The sequence below is a fragment of the Fukomys damarensis genome, unplaced genomic scaffold (genome assembly GCF_012274545.1).
Source record: "Fukomys damarensis isolate Sample0158 unplaced genomic scaffold, DMR_v1.0_HiC HiC_scaffold_34, whole genome shotgun sequence".
NCBI classification, from domain to species: Eukaryota; Metazoa; Chordata; class Mammalia; order Rodentia; family Bathyergidae; genus Fukomys; species Fukomys damarensis.
The window spans coordinates 19785620-19811047 of NW_022900946.1; the positions used below are offsets into that span (position 1 = coordinate 19785620).

At 41.8% G+C, this 25428-nt stretch overlaps 1 protein-coding gene across 2 annotated transcripts in view; it reads right to left on the minus strand.

Annotated features, from left to right (window-relative positions):
• Positions 1-1626: 1626 nt before the first annotated feature.
• Cluap1 (clusterin associated protein 1) overlaps positions 1627-25428 on the minus strand; it is a 46506-nt gene continuing 22704 nt past the window's right edge. Inside the window, exons 7-13 of one of the 2 annotated variants that reach the window (XM_010644046.2) lie at positions 22830-22963; positions 20220-20361; positions 18725-18797; positions 7914-8021; positions 5518-5573; positions 5231-5287; positions 1628-2116 (exon numbers count right to left, since the gene is read on the minus strand). In XM_010644046.2, coding sequence (XP_010642348.1) covers positions 1967-2116; positions 5231-5287; positions 5518-5573; positions 7914-8021; positions 18725-18797; positions 20220-20361; positions 22830-22963 — 720 coding nt within the window. In that variant the 3' untranslated portion in view covers positions 1628-1966. Of the gene's footprint in view, positions 2117-5230; positions 5288-5517; positions 5574-7913; positions 8022-18724; positions 18798-20219; positions 20362-22829; positions 22964-25428 lie in introns of both variants that reach the window. The other variant, XM_010644047.2, reaches the window with a different exon arrangement.

The window sequence follows — 25428 nt, forward strand, 5'->3', positions numbered from 1 at the left end:
AAAGGGACGGAAAGAAGGCAGGCTTGCTGCTTGCTAGCTGGTGCTTCCTGCCATGCCACGAACTGTTTCTCTTCTGTGATGACCCCCTGCCATGCTACCTTGCCTTGGAGTCAGCTGACTGTGGACTGAAACCTCTACAAATTATAAGCTAACATAAACCTTTCCTCCTTTTACCTTGGGTGTTAGGTATTTTGTCCCAGCAATGGGAAAAGTAACCAATGCATGTTTTTTCAAAATGTAAGTCAAGTCACAATCAGGTAAACCCAAACCTGTGACAGCCAAGAAGATGCAGTGACTCTTCCGCCTCTAGAAGCCACAAGGCCTCAGGCAGTTAGCACGGTGCAGTACACTGATCGCCCCTCCAGCCTGCTGTTTACAATACAGCACAGTTCAAGTCACCCATGAACTGTATGCTGTGTCCCCCAAAAAAGGGGAATCTTGGATATGAAGTTTAGGAAAAAGAGAAAAAAGGCAAAGATGACAGAAATAACAGTCAGCCTCCTAAAATTTACAAGTATCATATTAGCCTGTTTTTCTTGAATAAGTATGTTATATTTTCAGCTTTAATTGCGATGTATGTTATTTTTATAATAAAATTGTAAAACTATTTTTTTTTTTTGGTTTTGTGAGACAGGGTCTCACTATGTAGTTGAGACTGAACTGGAACTCACTATGTAGTCCAGGCTGGTCTTGAACTCACAGTGATCCTCCTGCCTCAGCCTCCTGAGTGCTGGGATTTACAGGTATGCGCCACCACACCCAGCAAAACTATTTTCAATTAAAACAATATGAAAATATGGTATTAAATACATGTTATTAGACACATAACTTCAGAAATCTTCTGACCTAATAATTGTAAAATATATGGAAAACTACTGCATATTTTTCATTGTAAAGCCAAGTTGACCTGTCACTTTTCGTTTCACAACAGGGAAATTCTTCTTGTGCAGCTCTACCTAGTTTGGTTCTGGCTTATTTTCAAAATCAGAAACATAAATCTGCACTGGTATTTCCCTCTTGCTAGCCTCTTCCTCTAAGAGGTCAAAGAAATGAAGGAAACCTGCATTCACTCCTATGTGTGGACAAAGGACTTGGGAAGTACATCCTGGCAGTCACTGGGGCAGGAATTTGGAATCTCCTAAGGGGGAGCCCAGGGCAGCAGGAGAAACACACACGTGGCTTTACTCCAAGGTGACTCTGACCCCCAGAAGAACAGCAGCCTTCTGAGAGAAAATGGAATGTTCATGACCCAGGGCCTCTCTCAATTCTCTGATTTCCAAAGAAAGCTGATTTTTATTTAACTTAGCAAATCTTTCATATTAAAATACATCTAATGCTTGGCATTGTGAGCATGCAGAAGAAAACAAGGCTATAACATTGAATAAAGGCTAGAATTAAAAGTCAACATACAGTAAATGTTCTGAATTGGGCAAATGATTAGCAGCCAAACGTTTCCCTACGATTCCTAAAATGAGCCCAGTGCCATGTTCCAGCCTCCATGTCTGCTTGACTTGGAGAGGAAATGTGCAATAGCAGCATTAAAGACTTACATAGTGACTGTATTTCTTGAGTTTTTGTCCTGTGGATTTGAATTTTTTTTTTTTTTTTTTTTTTTTTTTGGCAGCCCCAGGGATTGAACTCAAGACCTTGTGCTTATGAGGCAGGTGCGGTGCCACTAAACTAAAGCCCCAGCCAGATCTGAACTATTAAAAACATACATTTCCAAAGTTTTAAGGAACAAAGAAGGGAAAAGAAAATCGTCTTTGAGGTTTGCTTTGGTTTTTACTGAAGGTTCATGAAATATGGTATAAACACAGGAGAATAAAACTGGAAGAGGCACTGCTTCAGGAATAATCAGTCCAGCTGGATTAGAGAACAAAGTGCATGTCTACCTTCCAAGTCTTCTAATTTCTTGTTTACCTACAAATCTGAGGTCTTTCATCTGCCTGGGTCCCTTGGTAAGAGGTCAGAAATCACTGTCACTTTCATCCAGTGGCTCAGGTTTCTGGACTCTTCGACTGGGCTTAGCTGGTGAGACAGCAATGCTCCCATCTTCCAAATCATCTTCATCTTCTTCATCATCTTCCAGGTCAATTTCACTGTCCTCTGAGTTTTCCTACAGGAAAAAGATAGTAAGTGCAGCTGAAGTTCCCATCGTGTTCCAGCATCTTATCATAAGAGGCTCCGCCTTGGTTTTTCACTGTAGCTCAGGGGTTAAGAGCACAACTAGCCATCCCATCCCCACCCTGTAGGGCTAAACTGGACAGAAGAGCGCTCAGGCTGTGGGAACAGAGTATATGCTGCTGGGTGGAACACAGCCATGCAACTTCTCAACCAACACATCCATATGTGCACCACAGCTCTGCACCGCAGGGGCTGGCTGAACATGGGTGTCTTCATGCACCCTGGATGCGCACAGAGGGTCCTAGATGCTGCTTGGCTTCCGGAGCCCTAAGACCCAATGGACAGCAAGCACCAAGGAAAGGGTGGCCCTATTTTGGCCCCTTTCAGATGGGGGCAGAAAGCAAACAAGCAATGCATGCGAACAGCCCAGCGAAAGGCACATCTGCTCCTCAGCAATGGGAGCCAGAAAGACTGGCTCAGCCTGGCTTTGAAACTACAACTCCTGTGCACCATGAAGTTTGCTCACCCAATCTGTATGACTGTCACTAAGAAGAGCTTAAAAAGCAACCACAGGGCTGGGGATATGGCTCAGTGGTTCCACTGCCTACCTCGCAAGCGCAAGGTCCTGAGTTCGACCCTTGGTACCAAAAAAAAAAGAAATAACACTAATAACACAAAACCCTCAGAAATCTTACGCTTCCATCCTTTCTATTCTGCTCCCCTCACAGTAGGTCTCCCTGGGCAAGTTGCTGTCCTACTTGTTTCCCGCTGTGTCCCCCTAAACACAAGCTAATCAGGATCTCAGTCCACAGCCCCCAGAGGGCTCTGGATTCCACTAAACAGAATCCAGTCTTCGCCTTGCTCCATGCAGCACTGGCCTGTCCCCCCGAACCCACCTCACCCTCCTCTGTGGTACACTCTCCCCCAGCTCTCTGTGCCACCTGTCCGGCCTCCCTTGGCTGCTCAGGATTGTAGCTCCTTTCTTTCCTTGCTGTGTGCTCCCTAAGCTATCAAACTGCCCTCCTGTCTTCAATACCATCTGAATATGGATGGCTCCTAAGTTCTACCTCCAGCCCAGACCTGTCCTTTGAATTCCACACTCGAATTTCACCTGGCTACTCAATGCTTGCCATATGGATTCTAGGCAACTTGTCTTAGAAAGTCCAAAACCTTTTTTTTAATAGAACTGGGGATTGAACCCAGGGCCTCTGCACTGAACCACATCCCAGCCCTTTTTTATTTTGTATTTTGAGAAAGGGCCTAAGTCATGAAGTTACCCAGGCTGGGCTCAAACTTCCCATCCTCCTGCCTCAGCCTCCTACAGTGCTAGGATTTCAGGGAAGCACCACCCCACCGCACCCAGTTCAAAAATCAATCTCCTGATCTGCCTTTGTAGGCACTTTAAACTCGCCCATCTTAGGAAGTGAAATCTTGAGCTTCAGTGGTTAGGACCACAGCCTGGGTGTACCTTATTCCTCTCAACACCCAGTATCTTCAACACTCAGTGTGTTCAACATCCAGGGTCAATTAGAAAAACCTGCTGGTGCTTACCCCAGAAGTGTGCCAGTCATTCCACTCCTCAGCCCCGCCTCTCCCACCCAAGGGTGGGCCATGTCATCACTGACCTGCATGACCAGTCTCCTCAGCAGGTAGTTTCTCTCACACAGAGTCAGTGCTTGGGCCTCCTGGGTTCACAATCCTCCAGCACCTCCTGGCCCCACTTGGAGGAACTGTAGGATTCTTATCACCTATGGCAGAGCTCCGCACGCTCCTCCTGCCTCACCCTCCTCACCCCAGTGCCTTCCATCTGTCACACATGCTGCTGCCCTTACCTTGGAGGACTGTGTGCCCCAGGCCCAGGGGCTCTCCCCACCCACACGCAGCCATTGCCTCCTCCCATAGGCCTCTGCCCCAGACTCACATCGAGGTCTTTCCTGACCAAGCAGGGCATTCCCCCCTTCCCATTCCCAGCACCCCTCTCCTAAGCTTGTTTATTTTCTAACACCTGTGACTGTGGTACACCTGCTCTGTTCCTGTTGGGATAAAGGCAGGGGCTGGGTTTTTCATCATCTATAACAGTGCATGGTGCACAGCCTGCACCCAACAGATAAAGGTTAGGTGGCTAAGAGACATGTGAAAGACCAACCTCTGTGTCTCAGGGAGCTGTGTGAATAAAGCCCCTTAAAATAAACAAGCAGCAAAGGAAGACCTGCGCCACAACCGATGCATCCTAAAAAGTGCACAGGCAAATCCAACAGAGGCTGGATGCTGCTTTCTGTTACTGCTGACTCTTAGGCTGGACTCTCCCTACTTCAGATTCAGGGAGAAGATGAATGGATGGAAACTACCACACCATCCACACCCTGCCTATTAAAAAGTTATTGGGCAAGGTTTTTTTCCTCACGTTTCTACAAAGCATCTCCTAGCAGTTCAAGGCCAGGTCAGCTCTGCATCCTGCCCAGCACACCTGAGCAACAGTTCACTCCCATCACTGTCAGTAACCATTCACCCTGTGGGTACTCAGACAAGCTTGGCACAAGACTCTAAGGCCCTGCTTCTGTCCCTGTTCAGCCATCAGTGCTGTACCCCAGGCACAGGGGGGGATCCTGGACAGAACTGGTCTGAGATCGGAGGCAGTTCAGTCACCTTGGCTGCATGGGTAGAAATAGGGTCTGCAACAGGATGAAGACCCAGAAGAAAGGGTGGGCTTCTCAGACGGATTGGTGCCTCAAATATCTCCTCACTCTCTAGTCAGTAAAGTTCAAGGTGTGGGCGGCCTGACATCGTCTCCTGCCCAGCCTCTCTGAACCTGGTCTGGAGAGAATGGAGCTCAACACAGGTACAGTCTTGGCCCCTGGACCTCAGCATCATCCCTGGGTTTCAGTTAAGGGCCTAAGATTCCTAACGACAACTGCTCTTGCCTCCATCCACGGTGCTCACCCCTCTTTCTCAGCACAGAACCAGGAGGCAGTGTGGCCTCTCTCTGTGGGATCCACTCGGAGTGGCTTCTTGCCCAGCAGAGAGAAAGCATCACGCCTGAAGAGGCTCTGCATAAGCTGTGTGGGCTGACACATATCAACAAGATGAAGCAAAAGAGAAAACCAACCTGCTTCCTGGAGCTGGGAGTCTTGCATTTACCTAACAGAGGTGGAGCTGCTTCCATCTTTGGAAAGAGAGGATGGAGAGAACAGTGAGAAGGCAGAAGAGAACAGGGCAAGCACATTCGTGTGAAATAAGAAGCAAGCTATCAACAAGCAAACAGAAGAGCGAAGCCCCTTAGGAGGCCAAAGGGCCGCAGATCAAGCGCTGTGCTGGGCCGGGGACAGCTCATCTGGTTGATGGGGACAGTCGGACACCCGAAGCACAGAGGTGCGCAGGGGCCCCAGGACTCACGTCGTCATCTGACTCTCCACCTTGCATTGTGCCCACAACGTGTTTGCTGGGTCTTCCTGAGAACAGAGCACAAAGAACTCATGAAAACTTCAGCAAATAAGATAGCAAATGGCATTCATAATTTTCTTCCTCTTAGAAAACTGGGGCAAAGAAGAATCACATTTTAAACATTAACTTCAGTCGTGTCCAAGTCTGTCAAAAACTGTCATGGTATATGGTATAAACACAGGAGAATAAAATAGGAAGTAAACAGTAATGGTATGTGTGTGTGTGTGTGTGTGTCCCACTGAAAGAAGGGCAACAAAGTGTCAACATGAGGACCAAGAGTAAAACTAGGCGGTAGAGTGCTCCCTAGTATGTTCAGGCCCTAGGTTTGATCATTAACATTACAAAACACACACACATGTGCACATGTGTACAGACACCCACCCACACCAGCTGTGAATCATGCATTTTGAAAACTGTATCTTATGAACACTTAGGGAAAACTCACTAAACTCCATTTTTGGTGTACATGCAGTAGAAATAATATGCTATCTGTTGAAAAAGAAACACACCCTCCTTTAATGGACTAATGTCACTTGCACTTGAATCTAGTTCTGAGCTTCAAAATAACAGTAATACCTCAGTTCACGAATGATTCTGTTTGCAAACAATTCAGTTCAGAGACAAAAGAGTTCAGCAAAATTTTGCTTCTGTTCACAAACTCCACATTGGGCGGCAAACATGACCCTGGCTATATTCCCCACACAAATACAAATGTGGCCATCTTCCCCAAAATTGGAAAACAAATTAAGTTGGTAAACTGAGGGACCTTTGTAACATAATCAGCTCATCTTTCAAACACCATTATCATCTAAGGGATCCACTATTCCTCCTTAAAAACTAAGTCAATATTGTTTAGATGTGACTTTGGCAAAAACTCAGGAGTGGTCCTTTACTAGAGAGGCAGAGCTGGATTCAAGCCCTGAGAATGAGAAAGGACCATGTGTGATCCCAGCCCAGGCGCAGGTGAAAGACAGTACAGGGAGTCCACTAAAGACAGGCCCAGAGAGACAACCAAAACTTACAAAAACTCCTTTATTTTATTTTGACACAGAGTATCACTATGTAGTTAAGGCTTGCTTTGAACTCACTACATAGATCAGGCTGGCCTCAAATTCACAGGGATCCTATGAGTGCACGCCTGTAATCCCAGCACTCAGGAGGCTGAGGCAGAAGGATCCCTGTGAGTTCAAGGTCAGCCTGGGCTATACAGTGGGTTCAGGGCCAGCCTGAACTACATAGCAAGACCTTGCCTCCAAAAAACAAAAACAAAAACCAAACAACAACAAAAATAAATAAAAATAAAAATTCCATTTTAAATAATGCATCCTAAAGAAACACTTGCAGATATGCAAAGAAGTAGGAAGGAGTAGAAATAAATATGTAATATGTAAATGTCAAGAGATTCTCAAGTAAATCATGGGTGCTAAATGTGTTACACACCACTAAATATGTTACAGTCACTAAAAAGAGTAAGTAGGCCGATACAGAGGTGCACGCCTGTAACCCTAGAACTTGGGAAGCCGAGGCAGGAGCACTGTTCTGAGTTTGAGGCCAGCCTAGGCTACAAAATGAAGTCGAGGCCAGCCTGGAATACATAGCAAGATCCAGCGAATGAATGAATGAAAGAAAGAAAGATGAAGATCTGTATTTATTGACATGGGGAGAGTTTCTATACATATTTAATTTTCAAATCAAAAGCAAGTTGCAAATCATGTTTTCAAAGTATTTCGTGAATGTTTAAATTTTACAAGTGTATTACAGAGATGCACTGCTATTGCTCCCCATCAGAATACTCCCTCACTTCCAACACACGCATCCCATCATGCCTGCCACTTTCTGAAACTGTTCCTCTTTTGTGAGCATCTTTTGTGCGGTGTTATAAAAGTACAGTGAATGCTGCTGCTGAGGGCCTCCCAACAGACAAAAGTAGGCTCATAAAAACATTACAGTGTGTCCTCGGCCACCCTATTCACTGGATTTGGCACTGTATGCCATCTGACTCTTCTAAAGTCTAAATGACCAAGAAATGTAAATGTTTTTAATCAGTTTAGGGTGCTGAGGCAGTCATGACAGCATAACCAAAGACATTCAAGAAAAAGACCTTCTGACTGCTTCGGAAAGCAGCAGAACAATGGGATAAGTTTATGAGCAGCAACAATGACCATTAGCAGTTGAAGAACCTGATCCTGATAAACAACAGGGCAGGATAAATCCGGGCAGGAAGGGCTTCCCGGTGCCATGGACAATTTGCTGTGGACCTGGACACCGAGCAGCCCAGATTTAATCCTGGCCACAGGGCTCTGAGAGAGAGAGTCACTGGAGCAGAAAAGCGAAAGAAGCTGCCCTACCTTGCATGAGCACCTCCATGGCTGTCCGAGGCTTGGAGAACTGTCTCTCCTCCAACTCACTGTCGGATTCGTCATCCTCCTGGATGTCTATCTCCGAGTCATCGTTATCTGGCAGGAACACAAGTAGAGCAGCTCCATTAACACAACCCAACAGCCTCTGTCTCGTAAGACACACAGTGTAAAAGCTATCTTCACTTCAGTCCTTCGTCAGCTGCATTAGACTTTGTGACTCCCTAGATTTGCTGTTGATATTTAGTGCAGAGTTGATGCAGACAATGTGTTTGAAGCAATTTTCTAAAGCCAGAAAAAAAATGGGTCAGATGTATTAGTCAGAGACACTATGGCAGTCTTTGAAATTTTTTTAAACGAAGTAGCCAGTTGTTGAGGTATTTGAAGCTCTTGGTAGCTAAGGGGAAAACGACTCTGTTTAGTAGTAGGCTGCTACCAACTCAAGCTCCTTGATCATAACAAAGATGGGGAAGAGTATCCTGCTGAAAAGGTAACAAAGCAAGACTGGCAGAGGAGGCCAGGCTAGGTGGGAATGGGGAAATGAGCTGTCCTGAGAAAGATGACAATGAAAGTTTGTACACATGGTATTAGTCACTGGAGAAAATTGCATTATAAAAACGTATTTTCGCTCGGCGTGGTGGGGCACGCTTGTAAACTCAGTATTCAGGAGGCTGAGGCAGGAGGATTGCCAAGAGTTCAAGGCCAGGCTGGCTGTTTGTAACTTCTCTCCATAGTTGAACTGACAACCCGACTTGATAAAACCTATATGGGCTAAGAGTGAGTCAGACGTTGTGCCTCTCTGCAGATATAAAGGGGTGATGCTCCAATCTAAGTGCTATTCCCTCTCAGGCAACATACAGTGCTGTGTCAGTGCACTAAAACATTCATCATTGTGCTTTTTTTAAAAGATGTGCTTTATTTGTATAAAATATTGTAACCATGGCTCCAAAGAAAGTTAGTTATACCAGCAATAAAGCTAACAGGAAAACTGTGAGAACCACAATAGAGTTAAAGAAAGAAATCATTGTGAAATCTTTTAAGGTTCCAGGAAAACAAACTTAGAAGTGTTAATTTTTGGGCCTCAGAACCAATTATTTGCTTTTTCATCATTTCTTGTGGGAAAAATATGTTCATCCCAGAAAATTATTACATTAAGTTCTTACCCAATGGAGTGGAAATCAAATGGTATCACGAGCTTTTTTTTTTTGGTACCAGGGATTGATCTCAGGACCTCACACTTACCAGGCAACTGTTGTATCTGCTGAGCTAAATCCCCAGTTTAGTATCATAAACTTTAAAATAAAATTAGTATGTTTGGCAGGCTCAGAAAGATTTTTCTCTGACAATTCAAACCAAAACAGACTGAAAACAGGATGGGTGAAAAATCACCCAAATTGCTGAGTACTGGGAACAAAGGTACTTATCACTGAGGGTGTGCCACGCTGTCCTGGCTGACCTGGAATAAAACAATGAGATACCTTGGCTAGAAAATGCCTTTGAATTTCCTAAACTTGCCCCTAGAGGGTTTCAATGCAGGCTCTTGTTCTCCTTCCAGAATTTCCTGAGAACAAGCAGCGAAGGAAATAGATACCAAAAGGCAGAGTGTGATGGAAGAAGGGCCTGATACCCAGGTATACTGTTTTTTTCATGGTACTGAGGATTGAACCCAGGGTCTTCGCATGAACTACAACTCCAGCCATTTTGATTATTTTCATTTTGAGGCAGGATCTTGCTAAATTGCCCAGGTTGGTCAAATTTGTGATCCTCCTGTCTCAGCCTCCCAGAGTGCAGGGATTAGTCATATACTACCATGCTGTGCTCAACACTTCATGATGAAAATGAAACAAAGAGCAAAGAGTAGGATCATTAACCTTAACTGCCACCCTGATTGGCCTGACAGCCTTCTAAGGGATGAATAAAAACATGTCTGGGTGTGTCTGTGTTTATTACATGGGCCTGATCTTGGGGATAACATCTGGGTCTCTGCTATTCTCCTATGCTCTGCTTCCTTCATCATGAAGTGACCCACTCTGCTCCACAACACCCTTTCACCATGATGATTTTCCCTTGAAGTTAGCTGACCGTGGACTGAAACCATGAGCCAAAATAAACATCTCCTGGGTTGGGGATTTAGCTCAGTGGTGCCACCTCCTGCCTCGCAAGCACATGGTCCTGAGTTCAATCCCTACCAAACCAAACCAAACCAAACTCTCCTTCATTAAGTTGTGAGTGTCATGTATTTTGTCCAATCGCAAGAAGCAACTCCATGAAACACAGCTGCCAGTGCAGCCAGCTGCTATGGCCCCAGGGGTTAACGTGACATACTGGTGATAGTCAAAGGTGAGGAGTGCTAACTAGTAACAGACAGTAACCCTCCTGAATCTCAGCCTCACACGCAGCCTATTTCTCTGCAGATGAGAGTCTTTCAAGGGGCACAGCATGGGTGTGTGGGAGGGGATAATCATCCAGCAAGTGACCCTCATTCTCACTGCTTCCTCAGGCTGTCTGAAAATATAATGGAGTGCTACCAACCTTTAGTGCCCAGCTTTTTACATAATACATTTCATATAATTCACACTAACTGCAGTATTTAAATAGGGGAGATATTATTTTAACTATCACAAAAACTAAATGTACTTTAAATGATGTATAATTTAAACCAGTTTGTTGAATGAATTCAAACATGACCTAAAATAAAAGTTATAAAAAGCTGAATCTGGCCGGGCATGGTGGCACATGCCTGTAATCCCAGCACTCAGGAAGCTGAGGCAGGAGGATTGCTGTGAGTTCGAGACCAGCCTGGCTACAAAGTGAGTTCCAGGTCAGTTTCAAGTACATAGTAAGACCCTGTCTCAAAAAAACAAAATAACAAAAAAAGCCAGGCGTGGTGGCACATGCCTGTATTCCCAGCACTCGGGAGGCTGAGGCAGGAGGATCACTGTGAGTTCGAGACCAACCTGGCCTACATAGTGAGTTCCAGGTCAGTTGAGTAACACTAAAAAAAAAAAAAAAAAAAAAAAAAAAAAAAAAAAAAAAAAAAAAGCTGAATCTGGTGGTGATGCCTATAATCCTAATACTCTGGGAAACTGAAGCAGTATGATTTCAAGTTGAAACTCAGCCTGGGCAACTCTGACTTAGTAAGACCCTGTATCAAAATTGAAAAAAAAATGAGCCAGGGACATAGTTCACTGAAGAGGCCTGGGTTTTCCAGTACCAGGGGATAAAAAGTTGTGGGAAAACTTCCTCTAAAAATATTTTTGTATTTACAGTCAACAATAATGGGGTCAGGGATTTAGCTCAGTGGTTCTGGCACCTGCCTTGGAAGTGTAAGGGCCTGAGTTTGATCCCTGGTACCAAAAACAAAAAAATAATAATGGACCATTATACATTAAATATTTATGTGGGGAGATCTCAACTAGAAAATAACAACATAGGGAAAAAAAGAAGGAAGGAAGTGGATCCCCAGGACCCAGGAAGGATCTGAAGGGAAAATTGGAGCCCACAGAGAAAGTGAAGAGACAGACTACAACAGAGAAAAAGGAGGTGCAAACTGTACTTTCTCCCCATTTCCCAGCTCCCAGTGTGAGAGAAGAGGACTGAATCTACAGAGACACAGTGAGAGTAGGTGACTCTAGAGGCCTTCAGGGATAAACACATTAGTGAAATGAAGCAATGGCAGCTATGCACTACAAGAGCTGGTGAGTGACTCCAGTCCAAGTGACTACTGTGTCCCCTGGAGAGGGTACTTGGTCAGATGCCATTTTAGGGAAGGGCCAACTGAACATGGGACTCAGAGCAGCCATGGGGTGGCTTCGTCTCAGGGCGCTCAATGTTGAAATCCCACAGTTACTGAGTGAGGGACAACCACAGGAGACTTCCAGGGTCAGGGAGCTGTGGGCAGTCTGGCAAGACACCCAGAGTATTATAGGCTGAACAACTCAGGCCCTAGTCCCATAACCAGATGCTAGGTTTAGCTTAAACCTCTGTGGAATCAGCACTTCATACAATACCTACTGCAGGCTTGCTGGGATCATCCAACCCAGGTCTGGGCTCTGTCTACCTCCTTTGTCTCCCAGTGACAACAGAGAAACACACTGAATCGGACACTACCACAAAACTGTAGACCCCAGAAGATAACCACAGGCTTGAAATCACAGAGAAATATCTTTTTCTTCACTTTTTTTGTTTCTTGATTGTCTGTTTTTTGTGATTGTGAACATATGTTTTTAGTTTTTAGTTTTTTCTTCTTTCTTTCCCTGTCTTCTTCACCAGTTTCCCTAAGCTTGGGAAATCTTCCTTTTCCTTCAGCCTTGCTTTTAATCTATTTTTCTTCTTTTATTTCTCTATATTTTTCCTTTTAAATGTCCTCCCCTGAGGGTAAAATCCCTCTATTGAGTGGATATTTACTGTATATAATTTTCTGATTTGTTTTAGATTTTGTTATAAAACTGTAAACCTTGTACCTACAGTTAAAGGTGGCAAATTAACAGTTGTCACAGTTTGTCATTTTCTAGACTATGCTGATGCTATCATTATTACTGAATGTACAATTTTAGCTTAGGTGACATAGTTGTTTTGATCAGTTCTTCCCTGTATGACAATACCAAGATTGTCTGGGAGTCATAAACAATACTACAGTCCAGTACCAAAACCTAGGTGCTAGGCCAAATAGGCAGCAACCTGGGCCAGGGATTTAGCTCAGTGGTGCTGCCACCTGTGTCACAAGTGCAAGGTTCGGAGTTCGATCCCTGCTACCAAAAACAAAACAAACAGGCAGCAACCACTCACCTTTAATAAAATGAAGAGGTAGGATCTTGGGACAGACTCAAAAGCTAAAAGCCAGCTATACCTAGAAGACATCTCTGAAAAGTAGTCATTTCCTAAAAAAGTCGTGATATTAGTAATAAAGGTACCTACCATGAGCAGTTTATAAGCATCAACACAGAAAACATTTAAAATTTAAAAATAAGAGGGCCAGGGATTTAGCTCAGTGGTTTTGGCGCCTGCCTTGCAAGTGCAAGGGCATGAGTTTGATCCCCTGTACAAAAAAATAAAAAATAAAAATAAAAATAAGAAATAAGAAAACATGGAAGGAAGATGCAGCTCCAGAGCTTTAGCTTGCACAAGGCAAATCCAGGTGACATCAAAGTGAAAGAAATCAAAAGCCACTCAGCTGAACTTTCTGAAACTATAGCAGTGAAAGTAACAAAGCAGATGAATGAACCAGACAAAAACAAATCAGAAATAGTTACACAGATAAAAAGATGATGACCAGAATAAAGCACATGGTTAGTGAATCTAGGATACAGATTAAAAAAAAAAAAAAAAAAAAGAGGAGGCCTGGGATTTAGCTTAGTGGTGTTGCTGTTTGCCTTGAAAGAACAAGGTCCTGAGTTCAATCCCCAGTACAAAAAAAAGAGGAGCTTAAAAGAGTGATGGAAACCATGAATGTCCAACATAGGAAAGAAGTGAATTTCATAAAACAGATTCAAACAGATATCTAGGAGATTAAAAATTCTACTGAAAGTGTATGCAGCAGAATCAACCAATGCGAAGATAGCACATCAGATCTAGAAGACATATTTGCAGGTAGTGAATATCAAATCAAAGACTTAAAAATAACAAGAGACCACAAAAAAATCAATCCAAAAGCTGCTAGATGATACAAAGAAGAATAACAAGATTACATGGAATCAATGTAAAATCAGAATATACTACCAAGGATAAAAACAAACAAAGCAACACTATTTCCAGAAGAAATTGCAGAAAACTTCCCAAGCATGAAAAAAGAATTTGACATACAGGTAAGTGAGGCATATAGAACTCCAATTAGCCATTTTAAGAAGAAAACTACACCAAGGCATATAATAGTCAAAATTACAGAAATTCAACATAAGAACAGAATATTAACAGCTATCAGAGAAAAGAAACAAAACACCTATAAATGAAGACCCATCAGACTCACAGCAGACTTCTCAATATAAACCCTTACATCAAGGAGAGCTTGAAGTATTTCAAGCCTTAAAAAAAAACTCCTTCAACCCAGACTGATGTAAACCTCACAAAATTATCTTTCAAAATTGATAGAGAAATAAGAAACTTTCATGACAAAGAACATCTGAAGAAATCTATGACCACCAAACCCAAAAAGACAATAAAGACAACAATTCCATAAATACCAACAGTGTGAATCAACCAGGCAAGGCAAGCAATTAAATAGAAGGAAAAGAAAGAGAACCAACAACAGGAAAATAATATGACAAAGATAAGTCAATACATATCAGTTATAACCATCAATGCGAACAGTCTCAATTCAGCAATCAAAAGAAACAGCTTGGCAGAATGGGTCAAGAAATAAGGTCCAACAATAGACTCCATACAAGAAACATTTAACTCAAAAATAAATTCATAAACTGAAAGTTAAAGGATGGAAAACAATGTTCCATGCGACAGGAACTCAGAAAAAAGCAGGGGTATCTATTCTATTTGGAGACATTCAAGCCAAAACTGATGGAAAGAGACAAAAAATGTCATTACAAACTTGTTAAGGGAACAATTCAAGAGGAAGAGATAACAATCATAAATATATATGCACCAAATACCAGTGGACCCAACTCTATAAAATGAACATTAACACATATGAAAAATCAGATAATCATTAACACAGTTATAACAGGGGACCTCAATACCTAACTGTCACAAATAGATCAACTACACAAAAAATATCAGAGCTAGTCCAAACCTCTGAACAAATGGACTTCATAGATACATGGATACCTACAGAGTGCTCCACCCCACAACAACAGAATACACACTCTTCTCAGCTGCACAAGGACATTCTCTAAAACAGACCATATACTAGCTCTTAGAATATGCTTAAGTAAAATGCAAAGAAACTGAAATTATTTCATGGATATTATCAGATCATAGTACAATGAAACTGGAAATCAATTACAAAAGAAACCACAAAAACTTCATAAACACATAGAAATTAAATAATACCCTCTTGAGAACTTGTTTGGAGTTTCTAGAAGAGGAGTTCAGCTATTTGTACACCCTTTACAAAGGAAATGATCCTTCTCTATGGGGGATGGTTGTACTCTACGACCAAGTGTGCAGCTTTGGGAGAGATGCATATGGAGTGGTGATGGAGGAAGGGTTCAAGTGCCTAACCAGCCAGATCAGCCGAAATCAACCCTGGTAATCAAAGGGGTGGCAGATATCATAGCCAGATTGCCCTCATATCCAATAACACCCTCCTGAACAACCAATATAGATGAAATTAAGGAAGAAATTAGTTTCTACAACTAAATGATAATCCCAATGCAACATACTTAGAAGACAGTGAAAACTGTCTTATGAGGGAAATTTATAGTAGTGAGTCCTCACATCAGAGTAAGCTTAAATAAATAAATAACCTACTGTTGAACATCAAGCTTCTGGAAAAAAAAAAAAGAGCAAGCTAAACCCAAAGCATGTATGCAGGAGGAAATTATAAAGATTAGAGTGGAAATTAATGCAACTGAGACTAAGAAAACAATACAAAGAATCAATGAATCAGAGCTGGTTCCCCAGAAGATTAATAAAACTGACAAATATTTAGCCAACCTTATTTTGAAAAAGGGAAAAAAGACTCAAATTCATGCAATTAGGAATGAAAAGGGTGAAATCAGAATGGATTCTTCAGAAATCCAGAGGATCATCAATACAAAATCCAACACCCATTCATAATAAAAACCCTAAAGAAAATTAGAAGTTCTCTAACTCAATCTGATGAAAGCTATCTATGACAAACCAACAGCCAACATCATATTAAATGGTCAAAAGCTGAATGCTTTCATTCTAAAATTAGGAACAAAACAAGGGTGGATGCCCACTATCACAACTCTGGTTAATACAGTTCTTGAAACATTAGCCATAGCAATTAGACAAGAGAAAGAAATAAAAGAAATAAGGACAGGGAAGGAAGAAGTTAAATTATCATTATTTGCAGATGACATGATATTCTACATGTAAGACCCCAAAACCTCCACCAAAAGGCTTCTTGATTTAATAACCAACTTCAGTAGCATGGCTGGATAAAAAGTCAACACTCAAAAATCAATAGCATTCCTGTACACAAACTCCCTGAGAGAGAATTAGGGAAACAACACCTATAATAATAATATCCCCCCCCAAAAAAAGAAATATTCAGGAATTAATCTAATGAAGGAAGTAAAAGACATTTACATTGAAAACTATAGTACTCTGGGGCCAAGATTTAGCTCAGTGGCACCACCGCCCGCCTTGCAAGTGCAAGGTCCCGAGTTAGATCCCTAGTACCAAAAACAAAACAAAACAAAACAAAACAAAACGAAAGAAAGAAAACTGTAGTACTCTGGAAAAGGAGCTCAAACAAAGAGGATATCAGAAAATGGAAAGACATCCCTTGTTCTTGCATAGGCAGAACCAATATACTTTCAAAACTGTTGTACACATTTTTTTTTTTTTTTTTTTTTTTTTTTTTTTTTTTTTTGGTACCAGGGATCAAATTCAGGACCTTGTACTCGCGAGGCAGCGAGTGGCACCACTGAGCTAAATCCCTGGCCCTGTTGTACAGATTTAATGAAATCCTTTTTACTTATTTGTTTTTTGGAGACAAGGTCTCACTATGTAATCTAGTCTGACATAGAACTCACAGTGATCCTCCTGCCTCAGCCTTCCAAGTGCTGGGATGACAGGCACACACCACCAAGCCCAGCTTAATGCAATCTTGATAAAAATACCAATAACATACCTCACAGAACTACAGGAAACAATCTTAAAATTCATTTGGAACCAGAAGAGATCTAGAATAGCAAACACAATTTTGGGCAACAAAGGCAAGGCAGAGGACATCACAATCCCTAATTTGAAGTTAAACTATAAAGTTACTATGATAAAAACAGCACAGTACTGGTAAAAAACAAAAATGAAACAAAACTGAAGATGCAAAATCAACTCCAAACACACTCAACTACCTTACTTTGACCAAGGGACCAAACACTTTCATTGGAAGAAAGCCTCTTCAGTAAATGGTGCTGGCAAAACTGGCTTTCCACATGCCGAAGATTAAACCTAGACCCTTATCTTTCACTATGCACTAAAGTAATACTAAAATGGATCAAAGTCTAAATATTAAAACAGAAATACTAAATCTAATGGAATTTACAATAGATAAAACTCTTGAAGACACTGATGTAGGCAACAACTTTATAAACAGAACCCTGATCACACAGGAAATAACACCAAGGATCAACAACTGGGATCATTCCATATTAAAAAGCTTCTGCATGGGCTGGGAATTTAGCTCAGTGGTTCTACTGACTGCATTGTTAGCGCAAGGACCAGAGTTAAATCTCCAGTACAAAAATAAAATAAAATAAAATAAAATGCTTCTGCACAACAAAACAAAGCACTAACAAAGTGAAGAGACAAACCAAAGAATGGGAAAAAACTTTACCTGGTATTCCTGAGACAAAGAACTAACATCTAGACTATATAAATAACTCGAAAAAATCAGAGGCCCTAAATTTAAAGACCTAATTAAAAAATGGGCATCTGAAATGAGTAGACACTTCTAAGATGAAGAAGTACAAACAAAATAAATATATGGAAAATGTTCAACATCACTGGTCATTTGGCAAATGCAAATTAAAGCAACACTGAGATTGCCCCTCAGTCAAGAAAGAGTGGCTACACTAAAGAAATCAACCAATAACAAATGCTGGTGAGATGGTGAGGGAAAAGGAACCCTTTTCCATCGTTGGGAGCGTAAATTGGTACAACCACTATAGAAGTCAGTATGGAGATTTCTCAAAAAATTAAAAACTAGAGGTTCCATTTGATTGAGCTATTTGCCTTCTAGGTATTTCCTGAAAGGGTTAAAAGCATCATACGACAGCAAAGTATGCACACCCATGTTTACAGCAGCACAATTTATAATAGCTAAATCCTGGCAACAACTGGGTATGGCGGCACATACTTGTAATCCCAGCACTTGGGAGGCTGAAGCAGGAGAATCACTACAAGTTTGAGGCCATCCTGGACTACATAGTGAATTCAAGGCCAGCATGAACTGCATAGGGAGAACCTGTCTCAAACTCACCTCACATACAAAAAATCTTGGAAATAGCCCAGATCCCCATCGACAGATGAATGGATTAAGAAAACGTAGTTTTTGTTCAACGGAGTACTACACTGCCATAAATGATAAATCTGAGATGTTTTTAGGTAGATGGATGCACCATGAGAACATTAATTTTAAGTGAAATAAATTGGACACACGTTTAAATATCATATTCTCTTCTGTGAGAAACCCAAAGGGTAAATAAGGACCAAAATGGATGACAAACATTAGGAAGTAGGAAGAAAATGTTCAAATGGGAAGGGAAAAGAGGGAATAGGGATAAAAAAAGAAAGGAAAACTATAGAAACAAAGTTTTATAAAGGAAGAGGAGAAGGGCTGAAGGGAGGGAAATGGGAAAAAATGTACAGGTACTATGATGAATGTGATCATTACGTACCTCAAAGGTGTAGCAATAAAATTAATTTTTAAAAAAGAGGAGAGAAGGCCAGGGATTTGGCTCAGAGGTTCCACCGCCTGCCTCACAAGTGCAAAGACCCAAGTTTGATCCCCGATACCAAAAATAAAAAAAAATAAGAGGAGAGATCTCATGTTGTACTCTTACCACAATGAAAAAAATGTTAAAAGAAAAAATTTTAAGTATATAAACTTGTCAAGGCTGAAAATGCTAGTTGAGAATAAACATCTCCATCCTTACTTCCACTCTTAAGCAGCCGTTTTTCCTCTTCCTTTAGTTTGTTTTGCGTCAGGCGGAGAGTATTTTCAGCTTCCTGTGGAAAATGAAAAACCAGATTCAGAAGGAGTGACTTTTAGCGGATGATGCTATTACTCTTTACCACTGTGTACATACTGCTACGGAACAGGAAAAGACCTACACTAACATTTACTGGGCAGCTCCTGCAGGCATTCCCCAAACCTGGAGCCCTTCTGTGCTTACTCAGCAGCACAGTGAAAGGGACCCTAAAAGTGGCGTATTGGCCCCACACCTCGCTCTTCCCACCACACCACTGGCTCTGAAAGAACTGAGTGTCTATCTCGTGCACCTGCACAGGCCCGCGAGTGGTAGATGCATCTGTCTATGGACTGGCACTGGCCTCTTGCTCACAGAAGAAAGTATTACAGTTGTTTTTGTTTTTTTTTTTTTTGTCCTGCACTGCTCTTACCATACCAGTCTAGAAAGATGCTAAGGCAGGATGGGAAGAGAAAGAAAAACTAGTCTTACTTCCTAGGTGGAGCCAGGAAGAGATAATACTTCAGTTAGGTTGTCAACTGTGGCCCTGATTAAGCCTGGCATGACAGCAAGCACTGGCAGTTCTAGCACCCATGAGCCTAAGGCAGCAGGCCAGCCTGGGCCAATAGGTGAGACCCCATCTCAAAAAAAAGGGGCTCTGATGACTGGGGAGAGGGAGAGAGAGAGAGGGAGAGAGAGGGAGAGGGAGAATAGGGGAGGAATATTGGTTTTTAAATTTTTGTTGATGTTTTAAACATTTCTTTAAAAAGAAAGCACTATCACTTCTCAGCCTTTTGGCTACAATCAAGCACTGTTTCAGAAACAGTATTTTTTTTTTCAAAAAACCAAAAAATAAATATTTTTTAAAACCCACCAAAAATAAAGCAAAAAAATCATCTTTGTATCCTGTCATTTTTGTTCACTTTTCTGTCTCCTTATAAAGCAGACTCCAATAATCTAGTACAGACAACTGAATTAACCAAGGCCTGGAAATCATTCAGAGAACTGACCCAACACATTTTTAGGCCTGTACTCAAGACCAGCTACCTAATTTGTAGAGATCAGTGCAAAATACAATCCATTTGGAAATTATTAGGAATTTCAATAATTCCTAATTCTGTGATAGCAGAGCAAGCATAGGCCCTTTTAAGCACAGAGTGTTGTATGGCTGCTGAGGTCCTATGTTCGCCCTATATACTTCTAACTGACCAAATCCTGATAATAACACAGTATCAGGTATTTGGCAGTGCACAAGTCCAGTCTGTGCTGGCAGCAAAATAGCAGAATTAAACAAGCAATCCTCAGATTGATTTTCTTTCCACAGTGATGTTTACAAGGCCGGCGGTGGAACCACTGAGCTACATCTCTGGCCAAACACAACAATGTTTACAAAGCATGTCACCAAGTACAAAGGAACATGTCAGAAGGAACCGTGTGTAAGAAGAGGAGGACAAGCACTTACTTCAAACCTCTCTTGCTCCATCCGGTGATGGTCCTCAAGTTGTTGTTCCAGGTAAGCCAAATTTCGAAATTTCTCTACATAAATGTCATACTGCTTTTGCAATTCCTCCTCGATCTTCTCATATTCATCCATAAAGGCTGGCCTAAAGTAAGCAAATGAAATAAAAAGTAAAAGGTTAATCACCAAATCATAGTCTGAAATCTATATTCAGAGTTCTAGACTACATCACAGCTTTCTTTGGAAAGCTTAAACTGTAGAAGGTCCTTCGCTCTGATAACTGCTTAAAACTAACTCTCCTCCTTTTTACCATTCAAAAAAACATATTTCTTTTTTGTTTGTTTGTTTTTTGAGACAGGATCTCACTATGTAGTTGAGACTGACCTGGAACTCACTATGTAGCCCAGGCTGGTCTCGAACTCACAGCAATCCTCCTGCTTCAGCCTCCTGAGTGCTGGGATTACAGGTGTGCACCACCAAGGCCAGCAACATTTCTTTTTGATAGTCATAAATGTGTTCTTTGTAAAAACCTGAATTAATCTTGAAAGCATGAAGAATTACATAAAAACGACTCATAACCCCATAATCAAGCATATACAATTAATGTCTCACAAACACCTTTCTAGGCTTTTCTATGCGTAGATACAGATAGGAATGTATTTTTTAAACAAAACTTAAATATATTATCATAAAATAAGTTTTGTAGTTTTTTCCTCTTCAACATATCAAATTTAGCACACCTGGGTCCCAGAACTCTGGGAGGCTTGGGAAAGGAGGATTGTCAAGTTTGAGCCCAGCCTGGGCAACTCTGTGATTTAGTGAGACTCTGCCCCAAAATTTAAAAATTTAAAAAGGCTCGTGATGTAGCTCAGTGCGAAGGTCTTGGAACCTCCACTACCACACACATACATATACACACGTGTGTGTGTGTGTGTGTGTGTGTGTGTGTGTGTGTGTGTGTATAGATACATATATATATCTATACACACATATATCTATACACACATACAATTACACACACACACAGATGTATACCAAGTTTTATATGTATATATAAAGCTAAGGTAAACATTTATAATCTTTTAAGTGAAAATAAAAAAATTCTTTTTAAAGATTTTTCTATTACAAACATCTGGGGATATGTAAATAGGGATAGATGTAGGTATTGAAGGGAGGGCAGGGGAATGGGAAAAAAAATATGAACCAAGACCTGTCATGTACAGGTACAATTTCCCAATGATGAATGTGATCATATGTATACCTAAAATGTACCAATAAACTCAATTTAAAAAAAGAACAATCTGGGGCTTTAAACCAGAATGAATGTATGCTTTCATGCCAAACTTGTAAATGAGGTCAAAGAACCTACTGGCCGTAATTTCAGAAGAGGAGACAGTGGGGATGAGCTCGGCCTTGGGCTGGAGAATGCCTTGTCATTCCTACCGCGCTTTCTGCCTACTGCCATCAAGCACTGCCTCCCCACAGAGGAAAGACAAACCAAAAATAACTAAGGAAGGAATGTATGAAACAAGTAGAAAAAGAAAGGGAGAAAAAGGGTGCCAAAAAGCTATGAGGCACACACATCAAAAGTTCCACTGACAGAGAGCTGCTACTATCTGGCCCTGTTCCCCAGACATTTGCTTCTGACAATGTAAAGTCAGAAGAAAGATAAACTGGTCACAGGTAAGAAAATATCAAAGTCTAAAATATCCAAATGCCAGGTATGGTAGTACATGCCTGTGATTCCACTACTCAAGAGGCTGAGGCAAGAGGATCAGCATGAGTTTCAGGCCAACCTGGGGAACACAGTGAGTTCGAGGCCAGCCTGAACTACATTGTCTCAAAAAAAAAAAAAAAAACAAAAAAACAAAAGCAATACCAATAGCAAAAATAAAATGTGAAAAATCTTCTCAAACCAAGAGAAGGGAGTATGTCCTTTTCCCACCTAATATGTAGCACAATCTTAGGAGACCAAGCCTCATATAACTCCCACCATCTGGATTTAGTTACTCTGCCTTGCATCCCAAGAGGCCATAAGAGCATAAAGGCTGCTCAAGAATAAAGCCATTCTCTATAAATACTGAAAGCAGGGAAGAGTCTGTGTGACACAGAGGTGAGTCTCCTTACACAGGCTTTTCTTGATGCTTGAAGAGTTAATACCACTTCGTTAAGGTTTATATCTCGATGTCCCCCCAAAGGCTCACGTGCTCAAAGGCCTTGGAGATAACTGGATCATGAGGGTTTGATACTCAGCAGTGGCTTAGTCTGCTGATGAGTCCATAGCTAAATGTGCCCTTAGGAGGTGGGGCCCGGTCAGAAGAGCTGGGTCAAAGGGACATCTCTTCCTTTACTCTGTTTCCTGGCCATCATGAGATGAGCAGCTTTTCCTCTGCATGCCCTTCTGCCATGCTGTTCTGTCGTGGAACTAGCCAACAATGGACTGAAATGTGAGCTGAAATAAACCTCTCCTCCCTTAAATTGTGGGCGTCAGATATTGTGTCTTAGCAACGAGAAAGCGATGAAGACACACACTTAGATCCGCTCAGTCTTTGTCCTAACTTTCAAAGGTAACTTTCCACCCCCTCTTTTGTTTTTCCAAGTATTCCAATCTACCTGACGCTCTGCAGAGTCTGGAGCCGCTTCCGACTTCTTTCCAGTTCTAACTTTCGCTTTTCAATTTTGGCTTCTAAATTAGCTTCATCAGAGGCCACATTATTGAGCAGGTCTTTGGTCTTCTGAACCTGTGACTACATTTAATAGGAAATGATAAGACAATGTGTCAGTGAGGCACACCACTCTGACTCTCTGAAGCAAATTCCCAACTCTTCAGGCATACCGACATCACACAGAACATACACACAGCAAACATACAAACACTCCCCCTCAGGGCTGGGAACTTAAGTCAGTGGCACCGCATCGGCCTCACAAGTGCAAGGTCCTGAGTTCGATCCCTGGTACAAAGAAACAAAGAAACAAACCAAGAGGACAAACCCACCAAGCAATGATTCATTTAACCAACTCTTTTCAGAGGGAACAGCACATTAGATCAAGGGAAAAAGAAACATTTTCATAGAAAGTGGTGCTTCTGCCCAGGGAAGCACATGCAGGTGGAAAGAGGAGTGTCTGGATCTAGATGGAGAGAGACTTGGGACCTCTGGGCTAATGCTTGCTGGGACTGGGTACCCATCACCCTGCACCGCCACTCCGCTGGTAAACATTTGGGCTGCTCCTCTGTTCACAAATACCTACTTATGATTAGCACCAGTACATTGACACCAAACTGCTTCTTCCAGTGCATTGAGATCTCTATCTGCAGGAAGAAGCAATGGCCCAGGGCAGTACTCAGAACCAACTTAGCATTCAAGCTGGTGTCTTTACGCGGAAGACTATCTTTTCACCAGAGAGAAATAGAAATCTGCAGAAACTGGCTTTCAATAAAGCTGGAAAGAATGTGTCCTAGAATCACTCTCTTTGTCCACTGCCTCCCACCTCTGTATCAGCCCACTTCCTGGGGGAATCTCCTGAAGGGTGGTAAATAGCCCTTTTCTATTTAGCCAGACAGCCAGCTTCATAAGTGTCTTCCTGAAGATGAGGAGGAACACGCGGCATCAAAACAGAAAGTTACAGGTCTGTAGTTATGGGAGGCAACGTTAGTCACGCTTTCAATAATTTCAAATTGCTGATTTCTCATTTCCTTCCCCAGTTCTTCCTACCGCCCCATCCCATGCACAGTCAAGAATCTATATCTGGGGTCGGCAGTTTCCTTTGCAGATAAACCAGCAAGGGGGCCTGCCGTCTTCTTCCAACAGCAAGAAGAGAAGCCCAGACAGAACAGACGGTTCTCACAGTCACAGCAGAATATGTGCCTGGAGGAGGAGGGACTATGGGGCCAGCTGGATTTCCTCACAGCAGCAGTGCATGCTTAAGGGTCTAATCTTAGCTCTTCTTTTTAAATGACCCATGTATGTATCATATCCAAATCAACTATAAACTGTGTAATTATACACTGTTCAATAAGAAGCTTTCAAAATGTAAATCACTCTGGTAATAAAGAAATCAATTATATTTAAAAAATGAAACAAATACCTACTTATGGAACATGCACACAAAGTATAGCTCTACTCAGAAGGGGAAAAACAGAAACTTGAGCTCCCTCCATCCTAAACCACTGCCTGCTGGAACTGGGAGAGGTTCATCTTCCCTTCACTGGAAATAGCAGCTCAATAACAGGCTGAAAATAAACAGAGAAAACTGCTTCGTTGGTGAAGTCAGGGCAAAAGTGGCTCCTACCAGCAGCACTAGCCACGTTAGTAGGATTGTTTCAGAAGGGAGACAGTACAGTGGGACAGAGGCTCTGGGTAGGGGGCTCAGTGAGAGAGAAGGGGGTTAGACCACTGATGAGTTATAGAACACGTCCGGTTCCTCTGACAAGGGGAAGTTTGCTTGAAGCAGGTCTAGGGAGAGGAATAGTGCTGTTTTCATATCTGTGTTCTCTGCAAAGCTGGTCAGGTTGGGTTTCTTGTGGCTCAAGAGTGCCAGTGAGCTGTGCTAGAAATCTGGAAAGTGACCAGCTGCATATGGAGCCACCTTCCCATATTCTGAGAATCCAGCCCTGCATTATGTTCCTGACAGTTGAGCCATGGTCCCCTCAAAGCCTCTGCATATGTGTCAGTGCCCCACAGAGGTTTCTTGGCTGTTTACCTGCAAGTCTCTGAAAAGCCATGAGGCCCACAAAGAAACAATCATAGAAGCCCAAATGATCTCCAGAATTCTGAGACAGTGCATTTTTTGAAGCAACCATAGTTACTGTCAATGAATTTATGGTTACATTCATTGTTGTTCACTGATCTTTTCTAAGATGCTATTTCAAAAACGACTACATCACTAACCATGCATTTGCAGCAATTATTAAAAATAGAACAAAACAACAACAAAATACTAGTAGTAAAGCAAAGAAACAAGCAAACAAAAAGAAATGAAGACCAGTGTAAGTGTGAATTTGTCCCAACAGGGAGTAGGTCCTTTCGAAACAACTCAAGCTAGATGAAAGTTAGATGAAAGTTAGATGAAAGTGAGTCAAAGTTAGATGAAAGGCCAAGGAATTTATCTAATCTTAAAAACAAAAACTATTTTTGTAAGGTATCTGTTCCTCAAATAAGATCAGTGGGTAAACACAAACAATTCTCTTGTTTTCTGAAATAAGTGTTATATA